General features: G+C 37.2%; 1 protein-coding gene across 3 annotated transcripts in view; it reads left to right on the plus strand.

The window, feature by feature from the left end:
- Nucleotides 1-15972, plus strand: part of lekr1 (leucine, glutamate and lysine rich 1) — a 77904-nt gene that overhangs the window by 56443 nt on the left and 5489 nt on the right. For all 3 annotated transcript variants that reach the window (XM_043232835.1, XM_043232834.1, XM_043232836.1), the window contains 3 exons: nt 6558-6651; nt 7652-7816; nt 9154-9378. In XM_043232835.1, coding sequence (XP_043088770.1) covers nt 6558-6651; nt 7652-7816; nt 9154-9378 — 484 coding nt within the window. The remainder of the gene's footprint in view (nt 1-6557; nt 6652-7651; nt 7817-9153; nt 9379-15972) is intronic.

Below are 15972 nucleotides of genomic sequence, written 5' to 3' on the forward strand. Positions count from 1 at the left end.
TGTTTTAGATGGTTTATTATATGTTCTGAGTAATTGCTAGGGTTCTGCCTACCTGATCCCACGAGCTACCTGTGGAAACTTTTTTGCAAAATACATACCAATAAGTACATATCACTGCAGTCTCCAAATGAACACTATAGAGGCTGTGAAACGGTGAATCATTTTTGTGCACAGTTATCATTAGAGCTCTATATGTTTTGGTTTTCCTCATTTAACAAGCTTGCTCGATATAGCTTAGCTGGCGCGGAATTGGATTTAGGATGTGAAATCCTTTCGCATTTAATCCTGTGAGAAAAATGAAAGATACAAGAAGGACATACAAGTTAAAATGGCAATTGCGATTATATAAAATGTACCATATGCATGAAAAAAACTCCTCTCATATCAGATCACAAAATGGCGCTACGTATTTTATGTCTTTCGAAAAGAAAACGTCTCTGCACAGCTAAGTTTCCGTCATAATATCAATTTTATTATATTATTATCCAGGTCACATATGGAAAAGGAAATTGGCCGTTGGTCACTGCTGAGAACAGCTAGAACCTGTCACAGCAACTGTTCAGTATCTTCCAACATGCCTTTGCAAGCACGACTATGTTTTATGAATGCTTGCTAGTTTTACTGTTGTACTTTCTTCTCAGTCCAGTCCCGCCTAAAATTCTTGTATTTCACAGCAAAGACCGTTTCTTAGAAATCTTCCTTTAGTTGTCAAATGTGGTCATTTGGTCAAGTGCTATTCAACACCTTTCATTTCAGCCTGAGGCTAACACTTGATTTTCTAAAAATGTAGTGCCCTAGTCATTGAACAGTCAAACCGATTTTCAGACACGGGCTCTGTTAGGCAGGCTCAAACTTGTGCTGCAGGTGAGGAGGGGTCGGAGGTCGCAGGTGTTTGAGTAATGAGATGGAAATGAGCGTTTAAGCTGTCATCCTTTAAGGAACAAGCATGTCAGTCCAAAAACAGAGCTTGAATAGATCCAGCTTGCCTTCAGAATCAGCGAAATAATCACAAATACTATGTAGCTATATAAGCATAATCATTACAGTATAGCTTTCCTTTTGATTGTACATAAACTGCTGAAACTGAAATACTACATAAAGTGAATAAATGAATACATATAGATAAAAATGACTTCCAAGAGCAACACCAGCGGGTTTTAGAGGGAGGCAGCTTTTCTTTTTCTTCTTTTGCAGTAGTATGAGGTAAATGTTTCTTCTTCTTAAATAACTAAATCAGAGGAGGAGACTCTATGTTCAAACTATGAATAAACACTTTGAAGAACTGCAGAGAAGTTAACAGAATGTCCTGACCGTGTGCTTGAACTGAGCGCGCTGTTTTACTTCAGAGGCAAACGCTGAGCAAGCACACCAAAAGGCAAGTGATTTGTATTCTCACACACACTCACAGTCCTACAATAACGGCGTACTGCAGCAACCGCGCTTCGCCAATTATTCGACGAAAGCAGGAAAGATTTTGACCCCTGTTTCGCTCTACAGAGGACATTTTGTCCCCCAACTCTGCCCACCAAACAACCGCTGCTTCAGCCTTTGTATAAGCACTGAATAATAAGAACAGACCCCTCTTTCATGCATCTGGCCGGATCACAATGACACTGTTGATGTTTTTTTATAGACAGAGAGAGTGAGAGAGGGTAACACTTCACCGAGGGAGCTACTTTTGGTGTCACACAACCACAGTCACTGAACCCCTGACACTCCCTTCACACCAGATAACGAAAAAACAGTTCAGAGACTGAAAACAAGCACCACTGCTTTAGGTTATTTTAAACTCTGTTCCAAAAACGAATGAATGAAAACGTCTGCTTCCAGTCTTTCGCAGCACACTGCGAGATCGCAAGTAGCATAAGCTGATGAACACATATAATCATACCCGAAACACATGAGAAGTGTTTATCAGATGAGAGAAGGGCGTGGTCTCAAAATCGAAGATGAAAGATGCAACTTAACGCCAGCAAGGGTCACTCATACTTTATTAAATAAATAACAGACATTTCATTTTGCTGGAATACATAATACGCGGACCAGTTTTAACGCTGTATTATTGATTATGTCGCCAGTGACGGTTGCTAACGGTGTTACATGAACGAAACACAGCTGCTGACCAATCAGCATCGAGGAATGAAACTAATAACCAAATGACTGAGTCTGTCATGCTCACCAAGAGCGCTTGGTGAGCATGACAGACTCAGTCATTTGGAAAAAGTGATCTAAATGGGACCCAAAATATTCTGTAATCTGAACGCCCAAATTAAATCCAGAATTAGTTACAGTTGCATATGATCACATGCTACTTCATCTAATTACTATTTTGTGTCTAAAGTCAATCTAATCACGAGGCATATGATTGTAAACAACCTTACCTCACTACACTTGTATGTTTTTTGTATTTTTATGAACGTTTACATGCCACAAGTATAAATGTTCAGGAATGTTTACAGTATTTCGGTCAGGAGACTAATCATTTCTTATCAAAGAAAATCAATGCAATTAACAACAGACTCGTTTCGACTAACAGAAGTAACATTAGCCTCCGATGCAGAATATAAGGCAAAAGTATATATTGAGTGAAGGTGGAATAATTTAGCAAGACATGATGGAGAGATGGTGTACAGTGTGTGTTGACACCGAGTCTAATTTTAAACCGTACGTCTGAAATGACTCGAGGTTGTCTGGAGATACAGACAGACACATACACGTTGGACTTGAAATAATGTGTAAATTATTGAAGTAATGTGTTGGCACAGACAGCCAGATTTTTTTTCAATGAAAAGTACAAAAATAAAAAAGGAAATACAGTAGTTTCAGTGAAATTTAACATGTACACTTAGCAACCGGTCCTCCAACCAATACACCCATGTAGGTCTTTTGTCCAAAAACGACCCATCAGAGCGTATGCTACAATTGCGCCTCTATTGGCAACAAAACATTTTTATGTTTTTATCTCTGTCATGCATTGGGTTTCGCATAGCTCGTATAGTGCCTTGTGTAATAATGTGGCCATGCGATCGTGGGTTCTATCCCTGAGAACATACATTTTACCTAAATTGTATATGCACCATAAATCATAATTTTGCACGGTTGCTGCAAAGGGTAGGTTTAGGAGTAGGTTAGGTGTGGTCATTTGTATAAATTACACCCATTAAAAATGACACAGTCCGCACGCTGCATTTTAATAAACACGCATTTGGATTAGTAATGACGAGACAGTCATTTTTTTTTTTTTCGCAAGAGGGTGTGTATCTTTAAAATGTAAAACTAGGTCGTAATAAGGTGCCTGCACAAATGACTTATAAAGTCGGTTTAGTAACTAGACGTGTACGTAGTATGTAACCACAGTGTAAGTACATGTTGGTATATAGTACTTTTTTTTCCACTTCGCTAAGGACTTATAATTTATAATTATATAACTATATTTTATAACAACAGTATGTATACGAGCAATGGGAATGGGGGTGATGCTGGAGTGGGAATGGATAGGTTTAGGGATATGAGTGGAAGGAGTTGGATGGGAGTTGGTGCGCTACTGTAATACTATAATACTCTGGTAACTCCTCAGGAACTGTCCACTTAATATAAAGTGTAACATTCTGGACACCAACCGCAATTTATACGTAAAGCCTTGTTTGCCGCTGCTGAGCAACATCAGAGTAATTCCATGGTGAAGCCATAGGAATTGTTTATTTAATATCAATTGTAACACTTTTTTTACCAAAAAGTGTTGTTACCAATGTCCAATGTAGTTACCTTGAGTTGACCCTTTTTTTAGCTTCTTTTCATAAAGATGTAGTATGGTTTTTCCCTTTGGTATGACTCAAAAAATTCATATGTTCATATTTGCCGTGGAACACAAACAAACAAAACAAATACTAATCTAGACTAAACCATGTCAGAAAAGAAAAGACAGATTGGCGGAAATGTTCTGATTCTTTATTGTTGTTCTTTTTACACTTTATTCAAACATTTCTTCGCTTTTACCGTATTTGAATGTTCAGTGTTTTCGTTGTTGTATGGAAACTCAATCTTTTCAACCATCTGTCATTTATTTATTTCTTTTTTCCATTCAGTCTCATACCTGCGAGCGGTTACATATTTAGTATTTTGCGACCTCCATCTCAAAGCTTTGTTGAAGATCTAGACTTCTCTCAGAACTTTTTTTGGCATGTGTTTCTTCCTCCTCCCCTCCAACTTCTTCCATTTTCAGAGCATTTGCTTTCTATCTGCCACTCTGATATTTTCCCATTGATTTGATTACACAAGTGCAGTGAAGTGTGGACATTCCAGACCGGGCCTATTTAACACTTGTATTTCTGAGAGCCACTTCCTCAAGACATCTCCATTATAGGCCAAATCTCTCAAGACCCATCACATAACTGCTGTCAGAGAGCTGCGTGTCTGTCAGTCCCCAACCTATCTAACATTAATAGTATGCCGCCTCACGGCACGTAAACCCCTAGACCGGCAAGATGAAACGTTCCCTCTCTCTTTTGGTGGAAAATAAATGAATACGCCTGGAATCTTTTGCTCGCTCACTCTATTTTCCTCTCGGTGTGACTTCCTCTCTCTCAGGGGAATTACTGCCACCTCCATTAACACATACTAGCCTTTTATGCTCATTTAAGGTCTGAAATGTTCCCGAATATCTCATTCAAGACATTTTTTGAACTAACAGCTAAACAGAGGTTAGGTCAGGATAGGTGGATGCAGGAATGCTGGTATGTGGCGATCTGATTCAATCGGTCTGTTTGGACTTTGATGTTTCTCCTGAGCTGTTTGTTTGTTTTTGTGAGCGTCTCAGTCTTCACCAATCCATGATGGAAGTAGTCTGTCTACGAAGTCACAGTTTATGTCTCATGGGAGGAATGTTTGAGCCAAAGAGGAATGTGCAGTAAAAATGGAATTTCTGCCAAGCTGTCTGTCTGTCTAGTCACCAGCGTTTCTCATATCCTCGCTGTCTGTCTCGGCTAATAGCAGAAGAGCTTTTCAAAGGCTTTTGTTTAGATCTCGACAACAAGAAGTAGGTTTTGATGAGTCAAACCATAATCACAGTTTAAAGCTGATGACAAACAAGAAGAGAGAACAAGCTTGGAAGCCGTGTCTGCTGCCTGTATTAATTATTAAAACAAATACTTTTTTTTCTGTTTACATTTTATTGATTTTTATTGATAGTTTTTATTTTATTGATTGCTTTTAAAGAATTAAAAAAATACATAAACTGTTTCTTTATCGTTTATATATATATATATATATATATATATATATATATATATATATATATATATATATATATATATATATATATATATACTGTATATGATTTCAAATATTTTTTCTATTTTAAAAGCAGTAATTACTCCAGACTTCATTATCATATAATCCTTCTGAAATCATTCTAATATGCCGATTTGCTCAAGAAACATTGGTTATTATCAGTGCCAAAAACAATAATATTTTTGTGGAAGTTGTGATTTATTTACATTTTTTTATTGTGTATTTAACAGCATTTCACAATTAAAATATTTATTATGTAAAACTCCCTATTTTGATCAATGTAATGTATCCTTGCTAAATAAAAAGCTGCGTATGCCTTTTATAATAAAATATATGCGTATGTATTCATTGCATTTTGATACTTTTAAAATAGCGGATTTAAAATATTATATATATATATATATATATATATATATATATATATATATATATATATATATATATATATATATATTCTTCATAGTAACCATAAAACAGAAGTTGAGCCACTGATTGTTTTACCATTGAATTTAGTAAGTTTTTGGAGCTGGGAACATTTCATTTATGTCGCTGTCTATGGAGGGTCAAATAGCTGTCAGATTTGATGAGAAATATCTTAATCCGTGTTCCGAAGATGAACAAAGGTCTCACCTGTTTGGAACGACATGAGGGTGAGTAATTAATGAAAAAGATGTTAAAAGATATTCAGTCTACTATGTTTACAGTGAATGGTGGATTTGTTGTGAACGTCTTCAGCTAAGATTAGTAGTTGTTGTGAATTACTCATTACCGTCTGACTTTGTTGACCGTGTTTCAGGGCCTTTTCTCATTTCCTTTGTAATTTCTCCTTAACCCCCGAGGCTGCAGACTGACGTTAGTCATAGCTTTAAATAAGAATGTTTTATGACGTGACAATTAACAAAAATAACAATTACGTTTCCATAACAACTGGATCATAAAGTACACTTGCTCATACGTGCGTCAGTAAATGTGTCACTGTGACTCTCTGAAATATGCAGTTAAGAAACCTTACAGTATGTCCCGATGGCCTACTATTTCTCCTTTGTGTTACCTGTAATACTGAACAGATCAATCTTACAGTGGTTTTAGAAAACTCGTACCCTGGCAGGTATGAGTCAAGATTTTAATAATGACGCTTACGTTTTAATTTACATTTGAGCACCTGCTCGGTGACGTTAAAGCGCCCACTTGTGCATTTATGTTATCAAATACGTCGTTGATTATATAGTCTTGTGTTAGTGTATTTACTGGAGAATTTCTTTTCATAGTGAGGAGCTGAGGAGAAGTCATGCGGGAGAATTAGAGAGACTGGAGGAGAGCTTCAGAACGAGGCTGAATGCTGCAGAGGAGCACAATTCAGAGGTGAGCTCACAAAAAACATGAAAATGCAGTTTAGGTGTTTTTACTTGTTTACCTATTTTGTTATCTAAGGCTTTTGTTCTCAATGCATTTAAATTGTATATATATCCCCCAAACACTTTTTTGTTGCCCCATCACTGTCCCACAGAACACATTTTCTTTCTTTCCCTTCCATCTGAAGTAGTTCTTTTTTTGTTTTTATTATTTGAAATACATTTATTTATTTATTTTTTTGTGGGCTGAGGTCTGCCCTCAGCACGCTAGTATTAAGAGGAATGCCGTTTGATTTAGTGCAAATTACATTTAAGACCCGCCGGTTTCCTGCCGTTAACACAGACATGCATCCAAGTCTAGGTGGAAGTGGTCTCTTACTGTCAAACACACACACAAACACAAATTCTCTCTTCATCACACACACTAAGATGCTCTCTCTCTCTCTCTCTCTCTCTCACTCACACCACTACACACACACAAAGACACAGACACAAATCCTGCTGTGTTCTTTCACACGCACTCTTTCTGCACTCTGGTCTCTATGAAAAACATGGTGGCCTTGGTCATGCCCGACTTAAAATACATGGCATGCCACCACCCCCTTCTTTGTTGTTTGTAATTGCTCTAACCATTTTATTCAGTTGCTGACAGTTCAGTGTTTCAAAAATATGGCATATCTGTGATATGACAGCATGCATTCACAAAAACACTGCACAGAGCTTTATTTGCCGTTTGCTTTAACACAAGGCCTAAATGAACCAAAATGAAAAAAAGATGGCTGAATGTTAATTTCAGTCAACAAAAATACTTTTAATAATTTTAGGTTAACCACTGTTCTTCTTTATGTTTAAATTGTATTGCATTTTCTGTAATTAATAAATTCAGTGGACTGAATGTCAGTTTATGGGTTAAGTGCACAAATAATAATCTGATTCTTGTTAGAATTTTTTTTTTTTTTTTACTTAGTTTGACCTCATCCCTTATTTAACCCATATTTGTGTGTATACAGATGGAGGATTTTCTCCGGCAGAAACAGGCTGAGCAAGACAAACAGCTGAAACAGCAAGAGATGGAGTTAAGAAGAGAAGCTGACATTGAACTGGATATCCAAAGACAACAAAACCAGGAGCTGATGAACAAATACCAGAGCGAAAAGCAGCAACTACAAAACAGGGTACAAATGACCGTGTGACATCTACGTCTCGATCGAGTAGTGAAGCGGTTTTAATTTGAGTTATTGCTAACACTTAAAAAACCCAGATCAGTGCAACAAAAAAAAACTATTAAAGGCTTTACAATATTACAATTTTTGTTTTAAAGTCAGTAGGTCATTTAGTTCTTGGGATGTCAAATGGCACAGCCCCAAGAAAGCTTCTTACGTAATAATTAAGAGGTGTATTTTTAGATGCATTCGGTATAAGAAAATATGTATTTTTGCTTGGTTACGCCATATTTAGGATCATTACATCAAAGTTTTGTTGAAAATGGTAGAAATGTCCTTCATATGTAACCAACATGAGTACAAAGATTGATATGGCACATAACCCTCCTTCCCTGTCCCCCTCCTCTCTCTCTCTCACACACACACACACACACACACACACGCACGCGGAACCCCTTGTGTCTGTTTCCATGTCTCTCTGAGAGTGTTTGGTTTTTGGCTCACACCTCTCCTTTGTTCATGGCCATAAATGATGTCTGATTACTGTCTGTCCGGTGGAGCCTGATACCCAGTGTGTGCATGTGCGTGTGAGTTTGGGTGGAGGAAGATTGGTGGAGGCAGGTCTACTGGTCCAGAAGTGATGTTGAGAGGTTTTGTCTGCCTGCATGCCACAGATGAGGGGTTGCTGGGCATGGCCGAAATGGCGAGGAGATTTGGGAGCCAAGGGTTTCCCGGCGAGCTCATGTACTGCATATATATAGACTAGGGGTTAAAAGTTGGAATAATTATAATGTTTTAATGTTTTTGAAAAATTCTTATTCTTGCTATGCGTGCATTTATTACATGAAAAGTATATTAAAATGAAATATTATTACAATTTAAAATGGTCATGTTTTATATTTGAATGTGATTTAAAATGTAATTTCTTCCTATGACTGGTGTTTATTATTGATATTCAGTTATTAATAGTGGTTCTTATTATAATCATTGTTAAAAATGATTATTAATATATTTGTAAAAACAGATTTCTTTGATTAAAAAAAGTTACAAAAAAGAACAGAATTACTGTATTAGAAATGGCAATATTTTTTTATGTTATGTTTTACTGTCATTTTTCGTCTCATTTAATGTGCCATTGTTCAATAGTCATCATTTCCTAGAAAAACGTTATATATATAATCACATTTTTTAATTTGAAAAGTTTCTCAGAAGACACTACTTTTATATTGATTTGTTTATTTTTTGAACAGGAAGATGATTAAAAAAAAACGTATTGAGCACAAATCTGCTTTTTTTTTTTAAACTCTGTTCGCGCGTCTGTCTATCTCTCCTTCTCTCTTTTGCTCTAGATTCCTGCTCTCGTTCATTCAGCCACGCAGGAGCTCCGCGAGGAGTTGGCAGTGCTGCAGGAGCGCATTGAAGATCACGAGAAAGAGATGCGGCGTGTCTGTGAGAGCGCCTCCCAGAGGCAGCGCGAGCTCACGGAGGAGCGGAGGACAGGGGAGGCACAGCTGAACCAGGCTCAGAGCAACGTCCAGCGCCTCAAAGAAGAGAGGGCCGCCCTACAGGAAGAGGTGAGGCACATATTTCCCGCTGGCCACTTGCAGGTGGTAGAAGGGTTATAAAGAGCTATTGACACATAAATGGGCCATAACCTGTCGGTGCAGAAATGGCTTAAACAGACTGCACATGTAAACAATTACTGAGCACTTAACAGAATAACTAGCTACTAGGGATAACACTTTTTATGTATATAGTGTGTGTATACATTCACAAACACATGCTCGAGAAAATGCATTATGGGTTTCCGTGAAAGACTAAAACCTGTCACAGAAAGTAGCATTTTTCACTACATTTTGAAAAGTTACTGAAATTGAAATGTTTGAAGTTATATATATACTTACAGAACGTAAATATCAGAAAAACCTTTTTTTTAACCTTATTTATCAAATAATTCTTACAGCGCTACCACAGGTTTTACAAGATGATTAAACTAGATCAACTTTTTCAACTTTAAATGATTTCTGAGTAATCATGGCCCTAAATAATCATGTGACTAATTATCATGTCTGCGTTCCAGAAGACTGGGCTAATGGCTGCTTAAAATTAAGCTTTGCGATCACAATAATGCTTTATATTTTAAAATATATTGTTTTACATTTGTAATAATATTTCGCAGTGCTGCTATGTGTATTGTATTTTGATCAAATCAATGCAGCCTTGCTTGGCATAAGAGAATTTAACAAAAAAGTGTTCATGAAAGGCACATAAATGAGTATCATTAAAAAAAAAGGTTTAATATTTAATATACTTTTATATTATGATTGTGTTTTGAAGTTGACAGGTTAGGATAGTATTTGATAAACTAGGCTAGGTTGAACCACGTTGTACTGATCTAGTTTTAAATGGCTTTTTACCGACCTCTAGAGGTAAAACATTAAAGCGCAAGAGCTCCAACAATTCAAATAATGCTTGCCCGAAGCAGACAGTTAATGAAGGCTAATAACAAAGGGTCACGCTAACAGAACAATGACAGGTGTCCATCACTCACGTGCCGAGATGACCGATAAAGCTGTCGTTTAAATAATAATAGCCCCAAAAAATTAAGCAAGCGAAGATTTAGACGGTCTAGTACCTCATTGCTATGCAGAGATGCGACGTCAGCCATCGTGACCGACAACTGAAATGACTGGCACACGGACCTGACCCGGGTCAGAGAACAGAACGAGAATAACTATCCGGAACCAAAAGAAGAAACATCAGAGGTGACACGAGCCTGCGTGAGAGTGTGGGAGAGATGAGTGAATCATTCCAGTGAGAGAGCGAGTATTTGGGGCAGGATTCTGTTGACACGCATGCCTGTGTCTCCGGGGGCCAGTCTGTGGTTTCAGTCACGACACTCTTGTCAGTTCTCTCTCTCATATTCTCCCTTTCCTCCACCCCTCAGGGTCCGCCATCCGCCCTCTCTCTCTCTCTCTCTCTCTCTCTCTCTCTCTCTCCTCCATGTCTCGCCAGTTCATCTAGTTCAAGGTGCCGTGACGTGAATTTCACAGCTGACATATTCTTTTATGCCGGCCCCAGAGCGCAGCGTCTCTCCCGCTCTCATCTCCCTCCCCGCTTTCAAAGCAAATGGCTTTCTTTTGTGGGAAAGATTTCGCTGCATTTTAAGAATCCATTAAAGCTATCTAAGATCTGACTGTGATATAAAATCGATACCTAAGGGCATTTAACGCTTCACCTTTCATAAGAAGCACCTTCTTGATGTTCTTTTCCCTTCCTCCCCCTCTTGCGCTCTCTTTTTCTCTCGGCCTTTTCATCTCGTCTTTGAACTGTGCCTGCTCTCTTCAGAGGCATGTGAGATATTTTCAGACTGTAGTTGATATTTATGAGGATTTATGAGGTTGCAGGTTCAAGAGCAAGCGGGAAAGACTATATAGCTCTCCTCCTAAATTAAATATGCTGCCTACCTAGACAGTATTTTAAGATGCAAAAGCTGGTCGAAAATGCTCCCCTTTTTGTTCAATTTAAAGACACAGGCATATTTTTGTTCTTTATCAAACAACCTAATCCTAGTGATTCAGGGAAAAAATTATTTAAGATGGCTTAAAGTGCCCCTATTATGGATTTTTGAAAAATTACCTTTAATTCAGTGTGTAATACAGCTCTGAATGAATGAAAACATCCCGCAAAATGCGTGTAAAAGAAAGAGTTGACTGTGAATCATTGAAGCAAATCATTATTTAAAACAAATCCCGAGTTGTTTCATGTTGACAACGTCAAGGAACATTAGCATATTGTCCGCCCATTTGTTGCACGTGCACTTAATTTTCACATTGGTCTGAATGAAAATGCTAATTCATTATTTGCCACTAGGTGGCGCTTTAGAGGCAGTAAAAATATCTGTTTCCCTGGTAACGGCTGGACACAAAGCAGCACTGCACAGCACTTATTTTACCAGGCTTTCAGTTTACATGGTGAAATGTAATTTAAATTCATTCTAAATGAATTGTTGAGGAAATCTTTTGGGAGACTTTAAGCAAAAATACATGCATATTATACAAAAATAATTTTTTGACCTTGAATTCTTGTCAACCTATTGTTGGGGACTCCTAAAATTAAAATATGAACCTTTCATAACCCATAATATAGGTGACATATCATAAAAAGCAATTTTTTCCACATTTAATCCCGGTGCATCGAACAACTAAGGAAACGTGGAAAAAATGAAGCCAGTAACTTTGTTTTAATATGCCTTTTTCTGCAAGCCTCTGAAAAAATGAGTGCGTCTGATCTCGCTCCCCATGTGAAAGGGATCTCATTATAATATTGCCACCCCTTAACCTGTAAGCTTCTACTCAAGGCGCCGCCATTTTGATTTTGCAAGCGGCAACGGTGTACCAATTGAAATTTCATGGCCAATGTTTGAGCAAAACATGCCAACAGAGCCTCAAGGAGAAAAGGGAGAGGAGGATTTATTGCTTTATTACTGTAATTTACACAGATCTAATATTAATGTGCAGTTTATTACTGTACTATTATATATTTACCTTCACATACATAATTAAGCAACTGTTTTTGTAACTTTTAATATAAACGTGTGCGAAAGAGAACTCGGTTTGGTACTCGCATGCATTCTAAAAGCCTTTTCGTGTCCTTCAGATCTGTGCACTCAGAAAACTGTAACATTTGAGAAACTTAAACTAATATGGTTTAAAACCACACAATTTCAGCATGATAAACGTGAAGATATTCAAAATGGAGGTTTTCGCAGGTATGAGCTGTAATGGGCAGTTTAATTTAGTAAAAGGGGGTGGGGAGTAGCAGCTCATTTGCATTTAAAAAGACAGGCACAAAAATCTGCCATTTTTAAAATGATATGTGATTTCTGTGCGTTATTGTATGTATTTGTAGAAGTATTAGATTATGGCATTTTTAGCCTAGGCGTACGCTAATGTCACTTCATTTTTGTATCGTTACAGAAATAATTAATGTAATATATACATTAACACTCACTTTCATTAAAATGTTTGGGATCAGTGAATCTTTAAGAAATGAATGAATCAACATTTATAATGTTATATAATTTATATTTTAAATAAATGTTACTCTTTTGAACTTTATGTTCATCAGAGAATCCAAAAAGTATGTATAACAAAAATATTAAATCAAATCATTGATAATAATCTGCTTAAAATTGTGACGTAATTCCATTTTCAGGTCCAAGTTAACAGAGTTACTAAATCTGTTTTTTGCATATTAACCCTTCATATTTGGTCTTTATGTTGTTTCTACTTTACTTTGGGGATTGAATATAAAATTATTAAAATATAAAAGTGGGATAAATCCAATAAAATTCCAGTACTAGAGCATACATTTAAATTGAAGAAGGGGCTTTGACTCTTTTCAGGAAGCCAACACACGCTACTAGTAGCTCATTCCATAAATCCATATATGAAGTTCACATAAGTGTACGAGTTGCAAACCTCCTATAAAGTAGATTATCATTTTTCTCTTAACCCTTTTATAGCCACACATACTGTGTTTGCTTCATGTGTGAGGACTGACGTCCCTCATATTCTGTTACTATTTGATATTTATTATGGACTCTGTATTGCTTTAATTCTCTCTAATCCTTCTCAGTAGACACGTCCAAGGCTCTCCTTTTTCATTTGCTTTAAAATCTTGTACTTTGTGTGTGTATCTGTTTGTATAATCAGACAGTTTTTGTATGCCTCCTCACACTTCATTCCTTTGACAAAATAAACACTAAGCTGTTTTGTTTATTTATCCTTTCTCCAACACGCTCACACTGATACGTTAAGCATCAGAATATTTGCGACAGCAGTAACACTGGCATCTGTGGTTTCTGATCTGATCTGATTGATCTACATTCAATATGTATTTACGTATTATAAACAATACTAATCAAAGTTTTTGATAGTTTTTCACAAATTGGTAATAAAATCTGTTATTTTAGGTATTTTTTTACACCTCATGTCATATATAAACATTTGTGCTACCATAGCAACGACTGACGTATTTGAATTGAATCTGTTTTCAGCCCCACAGTGGAAAACTAAACCGTAACTGTACTGGCCAGCGCGGGGTGGAATGGTTCTTCAAAGAGAACCGTTGAGTCCGGTAGTGGAAAAGCAGATATAGGACATACTAGGCATTGTAATGTAAATGAAAACAGCATTCATTTCAGCCTAAAAGTGCTTGGATTGCTCCCGGACCTCATTTCCCATCGTCACTTTTATTTCTCCGTTTTTGTGACAGCAAAAATTAAGGGACATCACGCTAATTTTGTTGGTACGTAGGCCTTTGTGTTGCAACCTTATCAAAGAACCTAATATGAAAATAGATATTCCCAAATATTTAATATATGCTATAGTGAATTGCATGCAACATACATGGATTTTTTTAAATTTGGTTTTTAATGACCTGCCCCAACCCGCCCCTCAAGTGACAGTTTCTTTATTCCAAAAAAATCCTGGGTTGTTATTGCTGTATGTTTTGCATCATCATCCATTTGTACTGCTTTTCTAGAAGTGGCCTGGCACTTATATATGTTTAGCAGTCTAACCTGGCCCTCTGTATTTGTTCTCGCAAAATCTTCTCTTGATGGAGATGGCTCTTCTCTTCGCTGGATGTTGTGAAAGGATTTTTCTTTACCACGGAGAGGATTCTCCGATCCTCCAAATTTCACTGTTGTCCTCCGTGGACGTCCAGGCACAGGTGTTTTTTTCTCAGAATGTGCCAAACTGTTGATTTGGCCACTCCCACGATTTCTGTTGAGCAAAGACTGTGCAGGCTTGCACAAAAGATCGGACCTCCTCTGACATCTCTGGCCACCAAAAGCGTCTCTGAATGAAGTCCATAGCTCTCTCCTCTCCTGAATACCCAGCCAGGACAGAGGCATGCCCCCACTGAAGGACCTCAGATCTTGTTTCCTTGGGAACAAACAAGCAACCTGCCGGAACATCGTCACGAATGTGTGTACCTTGAAGTGCTTCACGCACTGTATCATCAATGGACCGGCAAACCGGCGCAAGAACGTGATCTCTGGGAATGAACTGGTGTAACAATGCATCAGCCCAGATAGAAAAAACCCCAAAAAGGGTCGAATGAAGCCAGTCTTTAAAGCATCCTGAATATATTTATGCATGGCCTTAGTTTCTGGGGCAGAGAGAGAATATAAATGACCTCTAGGAGGAGGTGTCAGAGAAGATCAATAGCACAATCGTAAGGTCTGTGGGGTTGAAGCTTTGAGGCACATTGTTTACTGAATACTTCCTTTAAATCATGGTATTCCATGAGTCTCTATTCTAGGCACAGGTGATATTACTGAAGTAATCATCGGCAGGAAATCAGGAGGAAGTTGTAGAAGGCCTTGTGCGCTCTGTCTCCCTCTGCCGGACACATTGTGGTGTGACAACAGAATTTTGTTTTAATAATACACTTCTTCAGCAAAATTACATTCAGGTGATAATAGACCTGTCACAAACAAACAAATAAATAAATACCTTTATTATAAGGTTAATACCTATTAACCTTATAAGTGAAACTCAAAAGGAGAAATCCATGTCGCGACTCCTTTAAAATAACTATATTAATGTTACATAAAGCTATTTTTCAGCAGCGATTATTCCCATCTTCCCAGTGTCACGTGATTCTGCTGGAATCATTCTAATATGTTGAATTGATGCTCAAGAAACACTCTCATTATTATAGCACTGAAATCAAATTAATGCTGCCTAATATGTTTGTGGAAAACATGAATCATTTCCTTTGATGGATAGAAAAAAAAAGATTTGTTTGTGACAGGTCTGTTATCATTTCTGATCAATTGAATGTAATTTTGCTTAAGTGTCGTATTAAAAAAGACCCCTTTTAAATGATGATGTATTATATACACAAAATTAGGAAATGGCTAACAGGAATGAGCCTTTGGGGATTATTACAAACTTTATTGTCATGAAAATGGAATTCAGATCCCACACTGAAGCTTTAAACTGCTTAAATTGTTTTGATCCTGTCACATTTATTAAACAGAAAATGTTCGTGAGATTGTCACTGCATGTTCAACCTTAAGACCATTTTCCAAGATGTAGTGTTTAATTTGCTTTGTTACTTTAAACCTTATATGGGCCGTCCTTGTCAGTAAA

Source organism: Puntigrus tetrazona, unplaced genomic scaffold (genome assembly GCF_018831695.1).
Source record: "Puntigrus tetrazona isolate hp1 unplaced genomic scaffold, ASM1883169v1 S000000715, whole genome shotgun sequence".
NCBI lineage: Eukaryota > Metazoa > Chordata > Actinopteri > Cypriniformes > Cyprinidae > Puntigrus > Puntigrus tetrazona.